Raw genomic sequence first — 20,446 nt, 5'->3', positions numbered from 1 at the left:
ACCTGGATTAAAAGGTCAAACCACCAAACAAATAAATCTACTAAGAGGTGTTAAAACGTTATTAGTGTTAAAACAACTTACAGTGGGTGGAGACAGGGCATTGCTCTCCTGCAAGAACTGCTCCAGGGTAACCATCTCGCTGCCAGGAGAGGACGGGCGCCGAGAAGTGGGCCGCTGGGAAGAGCGTGAAGCAGGAGTGGCATCACAGGGAAGGGTGGAGCTACGGGGAATCAGAGACAACTGACTGAGACGTGAACCCTCATGACCCAGTCCAACGACATCATCGCTTGACAGACTGGCAGATCGACCCTGAAGACAGTCCAGAGAACCTGGAGAAAGACAGGAAATTAAAAGATGAACTGTACAATTTAAGAGTGTGAGAGGTCGTAAAAATGTGCACATTAAAAGGTAGCTATAATGTGGGTCTGTGTGTGTGTCAATAACGCTATTCACACAGTAAGTATAATTATAGTTTCAGCATTTACACGCACCACCCTGATTTTTTATTGCGCAATCTGAATCAGGAGACAAAAATCAGGGTGATGTAGAGTGATGCATGGATGACGTCAGAACCCAGAAGACTAAATCGCCAGTGGTTCTTTGAGATTTTTTTTTTTTATAATGGGGTTTTTCAATTTATGATCATATCAAATCATATCTCTGGAAAACATAACTTGACAATACTTTGAGTGTGTGAAGTTTACGTTGTAGAGCAAAATGTCACACCTCAAACTGTCTCATCTAGTTACTTATTAGAAAATAAAACGAAAACGAAAATAAAACTTTCAATATAAATAACATCAAAGTGTTTTATTAAATCATAAATGCTATTCAGTCCATTCTGCAGTATATTTTAACCAAAGACAAAAGAAGTAATTATGAAATTACACAAATATTAATTGGGTCAAAAAGTACTTTAAAAGCTATTGCATTTAATATTAATTTAAATACATTTTCTTTTAATTGCAATTAACATGCAATTAAGTGCCAGGAAACATTACCTATATTGTCTTAAAGCAAATTATTTCCATATTAAGTACTCTTTTTAAAAGTATGGTAAAGTGTACTTTTTCACAAGGGTAATGATGCTTGCTTTATCAAATACCACAAATGAAATAAATCACCAAAAAAAGCACTAAAACACATTGAAAAGCTTCCCTGACCAACTCACTTTCGAGTTCATAAAAAAAAAAAACCCAGATGACGCTAATAGGCTAGCGCTGATCATTAGGAAGTCTTATCTCATCAATAATGGGAAAAAAATGCAAGATACTTTATTATCAAAAGCACATCATCATTTTTATCTTCTCTTAGCAAGCACCACAAACTACTTTGCCACACCACAGTGATTGCGAGTCTCCAAATGAATACACTGGGTAGCACATTATTTTAAAGTCCTGTTCCCCATGTGCATACTATGTACTTATTATAGTAATTAAAATACAATGTACTAACCCTGACCCTACCCTTAAAACCCAACCTTAACCCATGTAGTTACCTCAATATTACCCAGTACTTTCTTAGGCAAGTACACTAAGTACACGTACTGTAAAATAAAGAGCAACCGTACACTGTGTAAATAAATCATTATAATAGTTCTCTCAAATAGCTGGACATTTGACTAAATGGCAAAATGACTGGTCCATAGCTTATTCTGGTCACAAACACACAGGCTGACTGACATGTAAATAGACAAAACTGTTAAATCTGTTTTAATGTGCCATTTAGTGATGGGTTAATCTGAAATACACACTGGAGTTTAGGGTAAACAAGATGTTTTTTGAAGTCTCTTATGCTCACCAGGACTGTATTTATTTGATAAAAAACTGTTTTTCTAATTTAATATATATTAAAATGTAATTTATTCCTATGATGGCAAAGCTGTATGTAACAGGTGTCTAAAGAACACATACACAGACCGGTAATTGCAAAGGCAAAAGGAAATAAAATAAAATAAACAAAAATAATGAATAATGGAGTGGTTTATTTATTTATTTATTTATTTGTTTGTTTTTTTAAAACACTTTTCTCTCAAAATATCACAAATATCAATTGAACAAGGACCTCATTATCAATCACATTTTGGCTATGGGTAACCACACCATTAAGAGTGTTCAATGCTCTTCAAAGCATGGATCAGTTTCCTATCAGTCCCTGTATTTGTCAATCTCGAAAGGGAACTTAATAGTCACTAATAGGAATTGTCTTGCTTAAAGCAAGACTGGAGAATGAAAGAAAGGATATTGTCCTCTTCTTTATGAATTGTTGTCCTTTCTCTGTAGCAGATTCTGGTGGCTCGCCATCAAATGTGAAATTTCACAGGATATCACAGAACACAATCCGTAGAACCAAGGAAAAAATAGAAATACAAAGAAGAAGAAAAGAGAAAGAGAAAAAAAACCCTGGCCTCTAGAACAATCCTATTTGTCTTTCTCACACAGGCGCATGTGACCAATAATGGCACCTGTGAACTCTATATTAATCGTCTTTTGCTTTCACCCAGGCGGGTCTCACAGGCATGCATGGCCAGCAATGGCGTCGGTGAACGAGGAATACCCACGCGATTCACTATAACCCCAGAGTAAAATGTGACTCAACAACATTCACTCAGCTTCTCCATACAGTCTTCTCTCCTCTATGCTCAGCTCTCCCTCTCTTCATTACGCAGGCGCGTCCACAGACACACACACACAGCGCGTGATGATGGAGCGCTCTCATTGGTCAATCACAAATCAACTAATAATAACTTAAAACTTCAACTGTTTTACTTAAATCGCTTTTACACATCACTTTTCAACCTTTATTAGGGAAATTAGATGTTAATAAATTGTGAATAAGTTAAACTTGATTTCCTTTATTTAACCAGGGTTACATGTATTTTCAGCATCATTACTCCAGTCTTTAGTGTCACATGACCCTTCAGAAATCATTCTAATTTGCTGATTTGATGCTCAAGAAACAATGTTTATTATTAAACAATTATTAATGTTGAAAACAGCTGTGCTACTTAATATTCTTGTGGAAATAGTGTTTTTTTCAGGATTTGTTGATAAATAGTAAGCTAAAAACAGCATTTATTTGAAAAATAAATATTTTTTAGCATCCTACCTGAATAAAAGTATTCATTTCTTTAAAAAAATCTTACTGACCCCAAACTTTTGAACGCTAGTGTATAATACACCAATATAAAAATAAGTATTATAAAAAATAATACATTTAATTAATACTCAATGAAATAAACATTTGATTAACTTAAATAATTGAATTGTTTATTTATAATTAAATAATGCTTTCTTGACAACAGAGCTGCCTCTGCAAATTAATAATGTCTGGGAGCCATGCTAATGTTCTTTGTTTCAACCTGAGAAACAATTACGGTCTCAATAGTTCTTGAAATTGAGTGTGTGTGGGGGTGGCATTTCCCATAGCAGCTAATGAAATGACTGTGCATGCATATGTAACAGACGGCACACACACACACACACACACCTTTGGAACTGATGGGGGAATTGCTGCTGGATGTGTTGCGGCTGAATTCGGCAGAACTGGGCCGGTGGCCTGTGGGGGGGGGGGGGGGGGGGGGGGGCACACATCACATACTGAATAAGCGCAGGAAGTAAACAGGCTGTAAAAGGCAACATGTATTGATTAATTCTCGTACCTATGTTTCCATGGACACCACTGCCAAAGCCAGCATCTGGGGAATGATGGCGCAAGTCTTCCTCTGAGACCAACCCTAAAAGTAAGAGAGTGTAGCCCAACAATGTGGCAGTGAAAATATCAATAAATGTAGCATACATTTTTTTAATACAGAATTTCTTCCCGCACAATGTAGTTCCGCTTTTAAAGATACTCTTCTAAGAACAGTGTCATTATTGGACATGATAGGCTTCCGGCTACTGCAGTCTTCCTGTGTGCGTTTGTATGAACATGACTGCTTGTTTACGCAGTGCAGTGGATATCTGAGAAAGCTTCAAGCGCTTGAAAATAAACATTGGTTTAGAGTGAACGCTTCGCTATTATGCTGACAGTGAATTGATGAAATGAGCTTCAGGCTTTTTGGCTGGGAGGTGAGAGTCACTGAGAGGGTCAGTAGTGTTTAAAGATGAAGCCCCCATGTGTACATCGTGGCACATTACACAATGTAAACTAGCTAATGGCTAAATAAACTAATGCGGTATGAAAAACAACAAACTCTCTTAACGGAAACTTCAACAACTGAACTTAAATAGGGAAGAAAATTGACAAGCTGACAGAGTAGGTAAGGGCCATTAACCGTGAACACCCATCAGTAATTTAGCCTGGAAATCAGTTTAAAAATGTAGGTAGCGTGACGCCAACTTTAAGCTCTATCCATGGTGTGCTACTGGTTACCACAGAAACTTATTTCCACTCATCCTTCAAATTTAAAAAATGAATGAAGCATGTTTAAAGTAATACAAACAATTACTAAAGCAGACATTCATCCACCAAGAAAAGTAGTTTCATTTCAAAAGGATGATTTACCGTAGACTTAAAGAAAAAGAAAAAAATTACTGAGGAAGTACTTTAACAAAAATAATAAGCTTCACTTTTTAAACTCTTGGTGTATACTGTTCAAGATTTTTTTTTTTTAAAGAAATTAATAGTATTATTCGAAAAGGATTTAAATTGATCAAAAGTGACAGTAAACGTATTAATAATCTTACAAAAGGTATGATATTTCTGTCATGACAACTCTCTGAGTGGTTGGCATGGTAATGGATATGACAATGTTGATATATTTGGTCTTGGGGGAATAGATCTGCTACGCTGCTGCAGAGCAAGTACGGGACATGCTACAGCCAATACATACACGACATGCTGCTGCTGTACAATATAGTGAACATGAATTACCCGTAGCAGATCTACACAGGTGGAGCTGGGGAAGGTGGAGGGTTTCTGAAAGTGCGCCGCAACTGCTACAGCAAATGCTGACCAAGTATTTGAAAGTTGAGCAGTGAGCTCATTGGCTACTGATACAGCAGGAACCAATCAGCTGACACATATAGAGAATGACGTGATTGCAAACAGATTAAGAAACGTTTCTTGATCATCAGATCAGCATATTATAATGTTTCTGAAGGATCACGTGACACTGAAGACTGGAGTAATGATGCTGAAAATTCAGCTTTAATATCATAGGAATAAATTACATTTTAAAATATATTAAATTAGAAAACAGTTCTTTTAAATTGTAATAATATTTCACAAATGTACTGTATTTTTGATTGAATAAATCAGCCTTAGTGAGCATAAGAAACTTTCAAAAACATTAACAGCCCTAAGCTTTTGAACATAACTGCATGTACTGTATATATTTCCTTAAATGTATTAGAGTAATTGAATTGTATTGTAAATGTAGTGTATATTTTCTAAATCATCCTTTTGAAATAAGACTATTTTCATATTACAAACAACAGATACTGAGAGCTTAAAGGAACCGTTCACCCAAAAATGAAAATCCTGACATTGTTTATTCTCCCTCACATCATTCCAGACCTGTATGACTTTATTTACTTTGCTGAACATAAAAGATATTTAGAAAAATGTCTCTGTGTTTTTGACCATACAATTAAAGTAATTACTCAAATTATATTTGGAGTCAAATATTGTTGTGGAATTCATTAACATTCATCGTATAGGCAAAAACAGAAAGAAAGTCATGTAGATTTGAAATGACATAAGTAAATAATGACAGAATATTAATCTTTAATTGATTTTTCCCCTCTGTGTTTAACCCAAAATATTCCTTTAATAGTGAAATCTAAAAGCGCCCAAAATTCTGCTATAATATAAATACAATACAAACCAATCAATCAGTCTCTAAGAATGAGTAAATTATACCAAACATGACAGAATGAACATGGTCTGTCATTTGATGCTCAAGGCCACTGACATATGTACTAATCGGCATAAATTAGGGTTACCCTTTGGCCTGCGTCCCGGCCGCAAGCTAGAAGAGGACGTGAAGCCTGGTGCATTGTGGGAGTTGCGGCTCAGTGGAGTTGAACAGGTGGCTCCTGGCTCCCTGCCCCTCCATCGGACCAGTTCCTCGTACCCGTTCATGCCCTCAATACTGCCCCCTACTGAGTGATAGCCCTCTCTGCCTCTGGACCCACCACTGTCGTTCAACACTTCAAAAGAAATGAAGAGAAAAGGTCAGTATCTGTGACGTATCCAGAGCATGTGCAGTGCAAGCGCTGATGCTGGGCTCCAGTGACGCTGCAGGAAGCTGTGTAGGAGGTGTCGGGGGCAAAAGCACAAGCACGTGTTAGTAAAACTCTAACCTTATTTAAAGTGTATGGAAAGTTCTGCTTGAGTGTTTTTTAAAGGAATGTTCTGGGTTCAAAACAAGTTAAGCTCTCTATCAGTAGCATCTGTGAAAGACTCCAAAAGTTACTGGACTTATTGGCTTTACATGATCATGTAATAGTTGAAAGAATCTACTATATCTTGGTAAGTCTTGTGACTACACAGTACAGCCAGAAGTGCACATTTAAACTTGCATTCTGGTGCAATGTCTTGACCCACAGACTTCCAAGCTAAGTGGATTACTGTAAACATCATTTTTGTTTGCTTTTACATATTGACGAACAAGTCAAAATCTTTTTTTTTTTTTGATAAATTGACAGCATGCCACTGTTGCCACAGATGCTGTGGATAGATTTGTTTGGGATTTGTATTTAACCCAAAATTCCTTTAAGCTTCACTGCTGTGTCCAAACTAAAACACCAGCTGGAAAACTCTGGTGCTCCATGAGATTATATTAGAGCCATTCTGCAAATGATCCCTTACATGGTTTTTAAAACGAGGAGAAATTAGTTTCATTACTGCCTAGAACATTATAACAGAAGTTCTACATATTGACTTTTAATGGCTTTAAATGACAAATGCAAAGAGGAAATGTTGCAAGCAAGACTCAAACATGCATTATCTGTATGAGCACCATGGCTGTATTTTTCAGAGTGCATGTGCTAAGCGATAATTTAAAAGTTCTAGGTCATTCTGCATAATGTTTTTTTTTACTTTAAATGACATAAATGAGATGGGAAATGTTGCAAGCTAGACTCAAACATGCATTGTCTATATGAACACCATGGCTCAATTGTGTCAAAGTGCATGTGCTAAGCACTAAGCTACAGACCCAAGTAATTCTAGATACAGCCTTTTTTACCACTTTTAATGTCAAAAATGAGATTTGAAATATTGCAAGCCAGATTCAAACGTGCATTGTGTGTATGAGCGGCATGGCTCAGTGTAAGAGTGCATGTGCCAACTGATAACTACGGCTGTGAATATTTTCTACATCATTTTTTGTCCTTTATTGCGATGACTAGAATGAGATCAGAAATGTCGCAAGCCAGACCATGAGCACCATGGATCAATGTGTCTGAGTGCATGTTGCAAGACTATGTAAATCTACATAATTTCTTGGTTTGTTTTTCACAACATATAATGATGGATTCAAAGATAGACACAAAATAAGCACAGAAGCGGACACAGAAAGCATCCGTTTTACACCTCAAACCTATCACAGGATGTTGTTTGAGTTTAGTCTTTCCTGTTGTATGATGCACATTGTCACACGTCTAATCAAACTGCCTTCAGACTTTCTTATTTGCTTAATACAAACCATGCAACATGTAAATCTAATTATTTTATTCTTACTGAAGCTGTTGTACAATTAAGATACCTCTTGCTGTCCTAAGAATGGTGGTTATGGGACATACCGACACATCCCCAACCCCAAGAATGGCTTTTATAAGTGATGTGCACTGAAAAGGCTAATGTAAAAATCAATACATCAGGTCTATCTGATTTGCATGTGAACCCTCCACACATAAATGGGACAGTCGCATGCACATGTACATGACCTACAGTGGACGTACAAAGGAAGATGCAAAAAAGAAAAAAAAAAGGTGACAAACTTGGACACTGGTTGCTAGATATAATCTAAATATTGCAGGCCATTCTTGAGCAAAACTTAAGCAACACACATCAAAGCACACAGCATAAATCCTCCTTTCAGCTAGGAGTATCTGATGTGGTTGTTGCCTCCGTCTACCTTTCAACCTCTCTCTGTATGCATGCACTTAATTTGATTACTATTGATTTGCAACTGTGGTCACCTAACCCGCATTATTCAGTGCTAGCAATATCAAACACACATCTCTCACGGCAAGCGCAAAGCAGGCTGCATTTCGCTCCATTTAATTCACATTACTTACTGCAGGGTGGCATTCAGAGTCCCGCAGCCCGGTCCCAGAGCCCCCCAGAGCATTAAAATGAGGTGCGGTTGAGGTGTGTGTTGTGCGTATTCATGTGTGTTTCATCGTCTTGATTGAGTACTGTGAGCTTGTGATGGTGATAGGAACATTTAAAAATGTTCTTATTTATTCTTATTTATAAAAATGTTCTTGTTCTTATTTAAAACTTATTTATTTAGAGTTTAGCTCGTAGTGTGCATTGGCTGGTTTTAGTGCCTAATAAGTGTAGCTTGATGCTTTTTTTTAAAAAGAAAAGAAAAAATTGTGAATAATGGTAGATGGAAAGAGTAATGATGGTGACTGATGATGATGGAAAGCATGAAGAGTTAGAAATGGCCGATATGCGAAAAAGGCTCGCAGGGGGGGCAGGGGATGATGTTATCAGATGAGGACCAGAAGCGTAGGCGTCTGGTAATGGATCGTCGAGATGGCGGCGTCCCTGGAACGCGCATTTTCTCCTGGCTCTTGCTCCTGAGAAAGCGGAAATGCTTCGCTGCTGGAGGGGCTGGAGTGTGTGAGGGTTAATGTACAGACAGATACATAGACAGGGAGAGAGAGAGGGGTCAGTGGAAGAGAAGAAATGATGATTCAGAGATTGAAAAATAGCTACATCTATGATTCATGAAGAATGAAGCCCCGAGGTGTCCTTTGAAGATTATTTTGGCCATGCAATAATATAGCATGAAACTTGGGAAAGTATTATTACTTGGAAAGCTGAGAAATGATAGACTGAAATTGGAAATTTACATCAAGATTAGTTCATTGAGTGCACGTCAAGAAGAAAAAGAGGTTGTATAATACCAATAACCCAGAAAAAAAGTCGCATGGCGCCCCCTAGTGGAAAACACAGATAGCACACTATATGCTAGTTTACTGCAACTAAAATGTGTTTGAATGAAAGTGTCCCAACTTTTTTTTTGTATCAATTTGAGCTTTTAGTGCAGACCTGAGTATGTTTAGTTTAGTTTTCTGAACTCGTATGGGCATCAAGACCCCCAAATCGCTTGAAAAGGAGCATCAGGAGTATGATTCATATAGACTCTAGTGTTATTATTTTATGATTAATATGGAAGCAATTTTCTAATTTGTAAATCACTTTCACCATTGATGCTGCCACTTATTTTGAATAATTTAAGTCCAAGTAAAAAAAATTGTGCTGGGCAACGATTAATCGCATCCAAAATAAAGGTTTGTGTTTACATAATATATGTGTGTGTGTGTACACACATACATACATACATACATACACATACACACACAATATATATTATACATAAATATAAATATTTTATATATAAATATAAATATGTATTTATATATATACATGCATGTTTGTATATTTATATACAGAATAATTATACACAGTACACACAGATATAGTATGTAAACACAAACTTTTATTTTGGATGCGATTAATCGCGATTAATTGTTGCCCAGCACTAAAATAATTGCTTATGTATTGTCTTGCAAAACGGTTTGATTTTCTTTCTTCTGTGGAACATAAAAGAAGATATTTTAAAGAATGTTGGTACCAAACAGCATGTTTTGGTTACCACTGTCTTCCATTGTATGGACATCTCTCAATATACCATCTCTTGTGTTCCACAGAGGAAAGTCAAATAGGTTTGGAACAAAATGAGGGCTAGTAAATGATGACAGAATTTTCATTTTTGGGTGCACTGTACCTTTAAATAATAGCGGGAAAAGTAGAAGAATCAAACTCTGATTTATATATTGATCCAAACCATTGTATGAGTTGACGTGTGGAGCTTAGTTCAGCTCTGTGACAGCAGAACTCACCTCGGCCATTAAGGGCAGGTGAGAGGGTGGGAGACTGTACATGATTCTCCTCTAAGGAGTGACCGTTCATGGAGTCCAGACTGAGACGTGACTGTCTGGGGGGCAGTGGTGGAGGGGGAAGGGGTGGCATGCTCTCAGGACAGTCTATGCATGTGGGGATCTCCGGAAGAGGGATGTCTGGAACGCTTCGGATCCTCTCACGTGGACCGTCAGCCCGTTCTCGTGAACTTTCTTTCTTAGGTTTCATGAATTTTGCTATTGCTTTGGCTCCAGCCCAGTGACGGCTCCTGTGTTATGAAGAAAAAAAAAAAAGAAAAAAAAGCGCTTGTATTTAAGGTTCATAGTATAAAGACCTTGATATAAATGAACTTGATAAATTGCCCTAAGAGTAAAGTATTCAGTCTTAATCAGTTGGACTCACTTTTTAGGAGTCGGGTCATAGAACTTATACTGGTCCATGATCTTCTCCTCCAATTTCTCCTTCTGTCGTCGTAACGAATTCAGCTTATCACTGCAAGAGGAAACCATGACTATTAAGAAAATGGCATTAAACCATATAGGTTTCTTGACTAAAATCAATGTTTCACATTGCCAAATAATAAATATATTTGTTTGAAGTCACAGGAATAGCAACATTAGATTCCCACAAAAGATGATATATGGCATACTGCTCACATGTATTGCTTCTGTTCTTCATGGTAAAGTTCTTTGCTCTCCATGGTTCTCTCCAGTAGGGTCTGGTTTTGTTGGCTAAGCATCTGGATCTGACTGAGAAGATGATGGTTTTCCTCCTCCAGGTTTCCCTTCAAACGGGTTAGCAGCTAAATTAAGAGAAAGAAAGATACATTAGCGCTGGAAGCTAAAAGTAATCAATTTCAAGCCTTGGAATCAATATCTGGCCCGGCTTGTGATGGTACAGTACAGTCTTGGGCTCTCTGCAGAAGCTGCACGTAAAGACGCTTCAGTTCTTTCATCCTGTAAGATCTCAAATGCTAACCTCACAATGGTTGTCCAGTTTGGTCATTGAGATGTCCAGGCCCTGATGCTGTTCCTTCAGTTGGTCATAACGTGCCTGCCAGCGGTTCAGTTCCAGCTGAGACTCATTCAGAGAAGTCTTTAGTTCTTTGGTCTGCAGTTGCAGGCTGTCATACTCCTGCCTCAGCTGTGTGTGATTCTGTGACATTCTGCAGGGACATAAACAGAGGCTTAGATGGTATTATTTAATATGCTTTTTATAATATTTTATATATTATAATGCATTTTAAAATATTATATTTTATACACATTATAATATATATTAATAATAAATAATAAAGGTTGCTGGGATATTGTGCATGCATACATTCAAGTTGTTGTTACTACTGCTGAATTACTGAAGTCTATTCCAGCCAGCAGAGGGCAGTAAATATTTACAATGAATTAACTCAGCCTGTTGTATGTTTTTAACTGAAAGCTTCCTACTGAGTGCATTTTGTTGTTAAAAAGTCTCTCTAACCTGTCTACTTCTTCCCTTAAACTGCGGTTCTCCCCCAGGATAAGAGTGTTCTTGTGAATCTCTTCTCCCAGACTCTCTCTGTCCCTGTGTTGTGACGCTTCCAACGCCTCCATAGCGTCCTTCTGCTTTAGGAGAACCATATACCTGTTCAACACAAACATACAAACAGTGATTTAAACCATTTCTCTAATACACATTCAAGTCATAGGATTCTGGAGTATAAGGAAGTAGATTCTGATTAACACTAATGTAGAACAGGTTTTCCCCATGGGTCTTAGTTAAGGGAGATGCTATATTTATTATTTGATGTCAATAAAAATAAGTTTGTCCAACAGTACAGTCTTTTTAATGTGTTTGTAGTGTTGTGTTCCTTTATAGCATTCATTTAGCCTACAAAACAAAGAAATGTCTTTCTAAATCAATTCCAGTGGACTAAAAACATGTCTGATTGTTAATCCTTTTAACACTTAGACATAACCTTTAATTTTAAATAAATTAAAAATAAGAAAATCAAATATGATTTTTTAATGCATGTCCACATAAAACCCAACACTTTGATAAAAAAACATTTCTTTTAACTGTGCACACTCAAGAAGACATACATTTATTTTTATTATTATTATTATTATTATTACTACAACAACAACAATTATTATTATTACTATACTTTGCTGAACTTTTAATAAGATGTTACATTATTTATTGAAAGTTTAGAATGGCTTAAAATCCTGCAATAATTAAAGTCACGGGGGTTCAGCTGACAAAAATAACGCTTGCCAGTGTTGAGGGTAACGCATTACAAGTAACGCAAGTTACGTAAACAGATTACCTTGTTCAGGTAACTAGTAAAGTAATACTTTTTACTTACTTTAAAATTACATCAAAATATTTGTTACTTTTTCATATAAATAACAAGTATTGTATTGACTTCCACCTCAGTTCCCATGTTGAGAAATCAGGATTAAGTGCAGAGGCATTGTGTGCGCTGTGTGAACATGATGATTATTGTAGTTCTAGACTAAATGTGAGCGTTCATTTACTCATCTCACTTGCGCAAAAACAGATTCAGTATTCCTCGAAATACTGTGAAATGCAAACTCTTTTATTGAAATGCAATAATTAAATGTTAAATTACACAAATATACTGTATGTATTTAAACTCACTTTATTAAGCAGTCTTCGCTGCTGACCTTTGATGATCCAATTCAACCATACTAATAAGCAAAAATGACTTTAGATAAACATTTGGGTTTTATTTATTTTATTTTATTTTATTTATTGCTAAAGTAAGTGTTGAACTTTCTTCTCATGCGTCCTATTCCTCTGCAGGGTTTGTTTGAGCAGCGTCCTCTACTGTCCAGGTTTGAATTTGCATTTCCTTTTAGTTTTCAATCAGTTTTTAGGGAGTAACTGAATATTGTAATTAATTACTTTAAAAAGTAACTTTCCTAATCACTGAATCTTGGGAACCAGCTTCATATGCCAACAGTCCTCAAAAAACCCAGTACTGTTCTAAACTGATGATGCTAGTTTAAATAAATAATAGTAATTAGGAGATTGAGTGTGTGTGTGAGTGTGTGACAGGTGGCATGTTGGACATGGACGCTAAGGCCGGTGGACATTACAGCTGATTGGGCCCCTGACAGCCATCTGGTGAACCCCTCAGCTGAGCCCCCCAGAGACACACTACTGCATTATTCATGAGACAGCGCGATAAAAGAGACAAGGGGAGACTACAAAACTACAGGCAAACAGAACCATGTTTTTCCTGTCTCTAACAAAAGAAACAACTTTCCACATTGCACCATGGAAAAATGAGTGTGACGCGAGTGGATTAGTGTGTATTAGAGCAGGTTGTGTTTGTGCTAATTAATGTCTAATGTGTGCGTATAAAAATAAGGGACATTTTCCACTGTGACCGACCTCTAAAAAAACAATTCAGATTCCCATTGGGGCTGTTTCAATAGTAACACCATAGACTACTGCAGGACAAGTCAGGCCTTAAAACCTACAATTGTTATCGAACACATTTACGTATAATTGGGGAAAAAAAGGTTATTTTTACAATCACTAAACCCTGACTGTTCCTTACTATTAAAGGGACAGTCCATCGACAAATGAAAATTCTGTCATCATTTACTTGCCCTCATGTCGTACGAAACATGTGTAAGTGACTTTCTTCTGCGGAACATAAAACAAGATATTTTAAAGAATGTTGGTAACCAAACAGTTTCAGTTCCCATTGATTTCCATTGTAATTGTTGTCCGTACAATGAAATGTCTATGGGAGCCGAAACCATTTGGTTACCGACATTCTTCAAAATATTATGTATTATACATTATATTATTAGTTTCTTTAAAACTTTTATGTTCCGCAGAAGAAAGAGTTGCAGTTTTGGAACGACATGAGAGTGAGTACATAATGACAGAATTTAGATTTTTTTTGGGTGGACTGTCCCTTTAAGGGCCCTCCATCTCTCAACGTCTCTGTCAGCAGTCCTAATGGTATGGGGTCATTGTGGCGTCTCCACTCAGACCAGACGCAGCTCATTACTCTATTGTTACACAGCCTCCTCAGGCAGACAGAAAGATGCATAAGCTGCCACCTATGGAAAGGGTCAATAACTCAAAGGTGTTCTTAAACCTGCTTAAACCTAATCAACTGTGTTCTTAAACCTGCTGCAGAAAATTAAGCTAAATGTGAAGTATTTGTTCATTATTATTAATTATTTTTGCAATTCCAATTGATCATGACAATTCTTCTAAAAAATATTAGGTGGTATACAGAATATCACACCAACTATGCTAGTTTCCCATTTCGCATATAAACCTAATGCCATCATGTTTGATGTAGAGCTGGATGGTAGATGAATGCATTTCTGAAGGACTGACTGAGTTGGAAAGGTACTGACTTGCTCTCCAGCGTGCGATGTTCTTGCTCCAGAGCTCTCAGGCTGCCTTTCAGCGCTGCGTGTTGGGCGATAAACTGCTCGTACTCGGTCGCCTGCCTGTCGTGTACGCTGAGCAGGCGCTCGTGGTCCTGCGTGACTCGGTCGCGGGCTGCACACACCTCCTCGCGCTGCTTCTGAAGAGACTCAACCTCCGACTCCAGAGTTTGTAGCTGGGCCTGTAAAGCTCCATATTGAGCCATGAGAGAGGAGCTCTGGGAGCTTAGGGTCGAATTTTCCACCTGAACACGAGAAGGGAAATAAACAACCGTGAAAATTGGACATCTAAGGATTCTATTTTGTATATTTTAAGCAAACAGACAGACAGACAGACAGATTTTATTCTTGGCTGAACAAAGCAACTGCCTTTCTTGCTGTATGGGTCAGAGAGGAACAGGTGAACATTCTGTTCTCATGCTGGAAATGTCAATCCTACAGTCTGTTGTATCACACCTGCCATCTCTTTGGTCACAAAATTGCTTTCTCATGTCACTAATGACCCTTACATAACCAAAAAACAGAAGGCGGCATCATCACCACCTGTTCTTTCTTACGGTATTTGCTGGACCTAGTAAGCACTGGCAATGTCAACCATTTTTATGTGCCTGAAAATGGCAGATACTTTTGGAGATCAAAAAGGAAGTACTGATTAGCTGTACACTCAAGATTCTTAAAGGGGTCATGACATGAGAAATCAAATTTGCCTTGGTCTTTTGACATATAAGAGGTCTTTGTACCATTAAAACATCCTGCAAGTTTCATATCTTAAAACGTCCTCCTCGTAATAACGAAAGCATTTATTTAATCAAGATCCAAAAACTATTTATTTGGATATTGTGGGATCTGTGACGTCAGACGGGCAAATACTTTTGCATATGCCTGCCTCCAGAGTAAGACATCGACGAATAGTTATACATCATTGCATCACTCGCGTTCAGTCGCTTAACGGCTGACATTTGCCTACACTGGATGCGAGTGTCGCGTTAAAAGCAAATAAAACCCATTATAATCACTGCCGCTGTCTACACTGGATACAGTATACAGAGGCGCGTTCAGTGTCTGTTGCACTTCACACGACAAGAGGACAAATAGAAGAGTGCATGGAAACGTAAAGGAAAGTTCACTTTGATGCGTCCTGTATAACAACTCATGTGTACTCATTTCTGTAGAGTTTTCAGAAGGATAAAGTGGATGGAACGTCAAGAACAAGTGGATGGTTTATTTTAATGGTGTAAGCAAATAAATAGATGTCAAAAATTATTTCCAGGAGTTTTCAACCTGGGGGCTGCAAGGGGGAGCTAGGGGGTTCGGCAAAAAAATTAAATGGAGACAAAAGAAAGTGAGAAAAGTAACATTACAAAATTTGACATGGTTATCGTTTCATTTAGAAATCATGAGATTAATCATGATCTTTCTTTATTAACAGCCTTAAAAGAAAATAAATGTGAAAATGTAAAAAAAAAAATTATTAAAATATAATGTTCAGTTCAGTAGTGAACACAATTAAGGCCTACTGCATTAAAACATAAGAACAGAAGCCTGACAGTAATGATTAATGTTTCAGAAATAAAATGTACCTGCAGTTTGGCAGTTTCTTTATGAAGAGAGGTGTTGTGCTCTTGTAAAGACGTTGCCTGTTTCTGCAGAGCTAGTGTTTGTGCGTTGAGCTGTGCATTCTGGGAATCTAACTGCTTCAGCTGGTCCTTCAGAAGATGTTTCTCTGTCTGCAGGGCAGCATTCTGGGGAGTTCACAAAAGCATGTTACAACACTGAAGGCGATTCTGTATAAGTACAGCTGGGCTGATATAAATACGTCATCTTACATTCTTCTCAACATCGATTAGTCTGTCTTTCAGCTTGAGAAGTTCAGCTGTGGCCTCCCTCTGCTCAGTCTCCCACTTCTCTTTATCTGGGACAGATCTAGCCTGCCCCAAAGCCTGCTGGGAGATATCAGAGTGAGCCGCTTCTTCCTCTTGCCTTTGCTTGAGGGCCTCCAGGTTCTTTTTCACCTGGAAAGAAGAGAACAGAACAGAAAATCAGGCCTGATATAAGATGCAACATATCAGAGACTTCCTTTCACCATTTTCCCAACTTTCTTTGTTTTGAATTGTATATATTTGTAGTTTGAGAAGGCCTGAACATACAGTGGTGAGTTCGGTGCGAAGTTGCTGGTTTAAGCTTCTGCTCTCCTCCAGGCGAGACTCCAGTGTCTGGATCTTGTCTTCTCTCAGTTCTAGAGTTTTCTTCAGTGCCGACTCAATCTTTGTCTCCAGGATCTTATACTTACTGAAGAATGAAAAAATGGAATGTTGGTATATTAGAATGTTAAATCTGTGTGAGCATCAGAATCTGACCAGTCAAATAGAAAAGCTTAGATCTCTGACAGCAAGTCATTACAACAGCCTTAGCAATAAATAGATTCTCTTGTCAAGATACGAAAAATATTTTGAGCAAAAATATTTAATTGTGTTTATTTAGGAAACACAAACTAGATTTATTTGGTAATTAAAAAAAATAGAAAGTCATTTCAGAATGAGATGAGGTTAAAATGACATTTGTTTGAAATAAACAAAGTGCAGTTTAACTAGTGAGTATTAAAAAGCTTAATGGCTAAAATCCACAGGGCTGAACGTGTCCATAGTTCACTGTCATTTTAGTATTATTTATATACTTAATAGTATTTAAATAATAAAAGTTTCATGTTTAGAGTTCCATGTTTTTTTAATATATTATTTCAGTTTTTGTTTTAGTAATTTTAGTACTATTTCAGTTAGTTGCCAAGTCAACATTAGAACATTTCTAATTTTCATTTAAGTTTTCTAATTTTAAGCTTTTCTGCTAGTATTTATATTTTAGCTTTACTTCAATTAAAAACTATTTGAACAGTTTTAGTTAACAACAAAACTGCCATCGCTAAAGAGACTTTTTTATACCATTTATAATATAACGCGTGCACACACACACACACGTTTACTTAGCTATCTAAATGGGGACACTGCATAGACTTCTATAGTTTTTATTAGCAGCCAGTTATAAATACTATAACCTAATTCTAGCCCACACCCTAACCCTACCAAAACACTTTCAGCATTTAAAATAAAATAACAAAACAAAAAAACTAACCTGCATTTATTTTTAAGCCATTTTTACAAATGAGGACGTTCCCAGAAGGAGGTTTTGGAAGTCGGGTTTAGCTCACTTCTGGGTACAAATATGTCCCAAATATATGGTAGTAAGTAGGTCCACACACACACACACTTACACACACGCGCGCGCGCCCACACACACACACACCTTGGAGGGATTACGAAGCACAGTGGAATGTGACTGTTAGTAGTAAATTTCTTCAAACACGAAGCGATTAGTGACAACTAGCGTTTTATGACACTATTAGCTGGTGAGAAATGTTGCAGTTTCCATTCAGCCACGTTCATTTCTTTTGATCTAACTTACAAATACATGTCAGATGTCACACTCACCGTAATAATGGGGTTAAAGGTTAGAGAGAGAGAAAGAATGAGTCTATTTCCTTCTAGAGAAAGTAGAATCCTTCACTACTGATCCCTCTACAGGGAACATTCCAGTGCAAACTAATCAAACTGGAGTATATACCAAGAGTCAGTTCTGTAATGTCTTCATACTGGGGCTTCAATATGAAAGAAACAATTATAAACACACCACTACACAGCAAAGCTCCTGCAGACAACAACCATGTAAAGAACTTATAACAGGTCACTGAACCACACACACTCTAGTAAAGACAGTAAAGTTAGCATGCACTTTGACTCAGATTATATTTAAGGCAATTAACAGTGTTGGGAAACACTACTTTTAAAAATAAAGTAATTTAGTAGCATGTAGCATGCAAGTAGCATAGTTAGTTTATTTTGCATTATTTTTTGAACGGTGTTAATTAAAAAATGAATGTGTTACTAGCAAAAAATAATCTAAATGTGTAGGGCACATTACTTATAACACTTTAACCTCAACACAGGCAGTGAGAGGAAAGAAAGACAGAGTCGAGACAAGTGGTGATGGTATGTACAAGAGAGAAAAACAAGCATGTCGCATTGGAAGTCTACAACTTTAGCAGCACCTCACCTGCTACACCTTTCAGAGGGCAGCGTCCACATAAAACAAACAAGACACTTTAAAGCATCTTGCAACACCTTGTAATTACAAACTACCAATAAACTCTAAACCCGAGAAACGATATGACTGATCGTTTTCTTATTACTCACTTGTCTTCACAGCTGTGTTCTTCCTGTAAGAGTCTCTCACGATTCAAGCCGATCTTCTCCAGCTCGTGACTCAGCTTCTCCAGTTCATTACACTGTTGCTGCACTCTCAACTTCTCATTCACCAGCTCCTGCTCGAAAGAATATGCAAAGCCAGCACTGAACTCCAGTGATATCATACAGAGCACCAGCGCAGACCCTCATAACTGTGTGTCAAGGTGAATAAGTCTCTTAAAGTTGTCTTTTACATCACTCTTAATGCGATACACAACGATAAGGCCAAAACCAGTGATGGAAATGCAGGAAGCACTCATACGGTATTCAAACAGTATGTCCAAAAATTTCGGCTGTGGCTACAGCACGGAGCATCACAATATACAAGTCTCTGTTCTGCATCGCGACATGACAGGGTACTTTATCTAGAGATGATGCACCTCCATTTTTCCTGCATCTGATTTGAAAGCCTCGTAACATACTTATGTATGCCTATGTCTTTACCAAAGCAACCCATGCAGATAGGTTGCTTATGTCTGGACATACACATCTTATTTGATCTCTTGCAATTAATAATGTGCCTTTCTCAAAATTGACCTCAAGCTCACATTCAAGGGTAACTCTCGCCAAAATGCAACCTAGGGTCTTTTTGTTAATCTACCCGAGGCGAACTTTAGTTTAAAAACATAATTAGAATGGAAACGCCACTTTTAAGTTTGACCGTATTTTTCGTTTTCGGTCAAATTGCCTTTTGAATGGGAGTGCTTGGGGCACTTCTATAATAGCATCAAAAATCGCTATTTTTAAAACACTAAGGCGGCTCGACACAACATGAAACTTTGCTTGAAGTATCACCAGGGGCTCTACACATGAACTTGAGCATTGAGAACATTGTTTGTGTACACAGAGTTTACTTAAAAGAAAGATTTTGAACAACTCACTGTAGCTGTGTCCGCCGGCATTTTGACAGTCAAAAATAGTCGATCTCCGAATGCGAATGAACTGACTCTGAATTTTAGTATTGCTTCTTACATGAGCATACTTTTTCAAATACAAGGTCAATATTGATTTTCACTAATGACAAAACAAACTATTCGTGAATTTATATGGAACTAAGCTTTAGGAGCTTTCCATCTTTACTCTCCACCCTGTTACGTTGCATTCGGAGATCGACTATTTTCATCGACTGTCAAAATCTTTCTTTTTAGTAAACTCTGTGTACACAAACAATGTTCTCAATGCTCGAGCCCCTGGTGATACTTCAAGCAAAGTTACATGTTGTGTCGAACCTTCTTAGTGTTTTAAAAATAACGATTTTTGATGCTATCATAGTAGTGCCCCAAGCACTCCCATTCAAAAGGCAATTTGACCAAAAACAAAAATATAGTCAAACTTAAAAGTGGCGTTTCCATTCTAATTACGCTTTTATATGAAAGTTTGCCTCGGGTAGATTAACAAAAAGACCCTAGGTTGCATTTTGGCAAGAGTTACCCTTTCAGACCTGCCTCCATCCAGTCAACAACCGACAGATAGAACCAAGTTTTTTCATTTTTGATAATCCATTTAGCTCAGATCTAAGTCAAAATATAGAAGAAATGTCTCTACTTCCATTACATTTTACTTGATGGTTACTTGGAGTCATTAAATGTAACAATTTTATGAAAATAGTATAAATGTTTTTCA

At 37.3% G+C, this 20,446-nt stretch overlaps 1 protein-coding gene across 2 annotated transcripts in view; it reads right to left on the bottom strand.

The window, feature by feature from the left end:
- Positions 1–20,446, bottom strand: part of ccdc88c (coiled-coil domain containing 88C) — a 57,562-nt gene that overhangs the window by 4,677 nt on the left and 32,439 nt on the right. The window contains exons 16-29 of one of the 2 annotated variants that reach the window (XM_079853426.1): positions 18,773–18,900; positions 16,676–16,817; positions 16,355–16,540; positions 16,109–16,270; positions 14,496–14,773; positions 11,584–11,727; positions 11,086–11,272; positions 10,764–10,909; positions 10,510–10,599; positions 10,089–10,375; positions 5,949–6,155; positions 3,662–3,736; positions 3,490–3,558; positions 82–329 (exon numbers count right to left, since the gene is read on the bottom strand). In XM_079853426.1, the coding sequence (XP_079709552.1) occupies positions 82–329; positions 3,490–3,558; positions 3,662–3,736; positions 5,949–6,155; positions 10,089–10,375; positions 10,510–10,599; positions 10,764–10,909; positions 11,086–11,272; positions 11,584–11,727; positions 14,496–14,773; positions 16,109–16,270; positions 16,355–16,540; positions 16,676–16,817; positions 18,773–18,900 (2,349 nt within the window). Of the gene's footprint in view, positions 1–81; positions 330–3,489; positions 3,559–3,661; positions 3,737–5,948; positions 6,156–8,488; positions 8,794–10,088; positions 10,376–10,509; positions 10,600–10,763; positions 10,910–11,085; positions 11,273–11,583; positions 11,728–14,495; positions 14,774–16,108; positions 16,271–16,354; positions 16,541–16,675; positions 16,818–18,772; positions 18,901–20,446 lie in introns of those variants that run through there. The other variant, XM_079853427.1, reaches the window with a different exon arrangement.

Source organism: Squalius cephalus, assembly GCF_949319135.1.
Source record: "Squalius cephalus genome assembly, chromosome: 20".
Taxonomy (NCBI): domain Eukaryota; kingdom Metazoa; phylum Chordata; class Actinopteri; order Cypriniformes; family Leuciscidae; genus Squalius; species Squalius cephalus.
The sequence above is the reverse complement of the archived record's forward strand: the minus strand, read 5'-3'. Positions and strand labels throughout refer to the sequence as shown.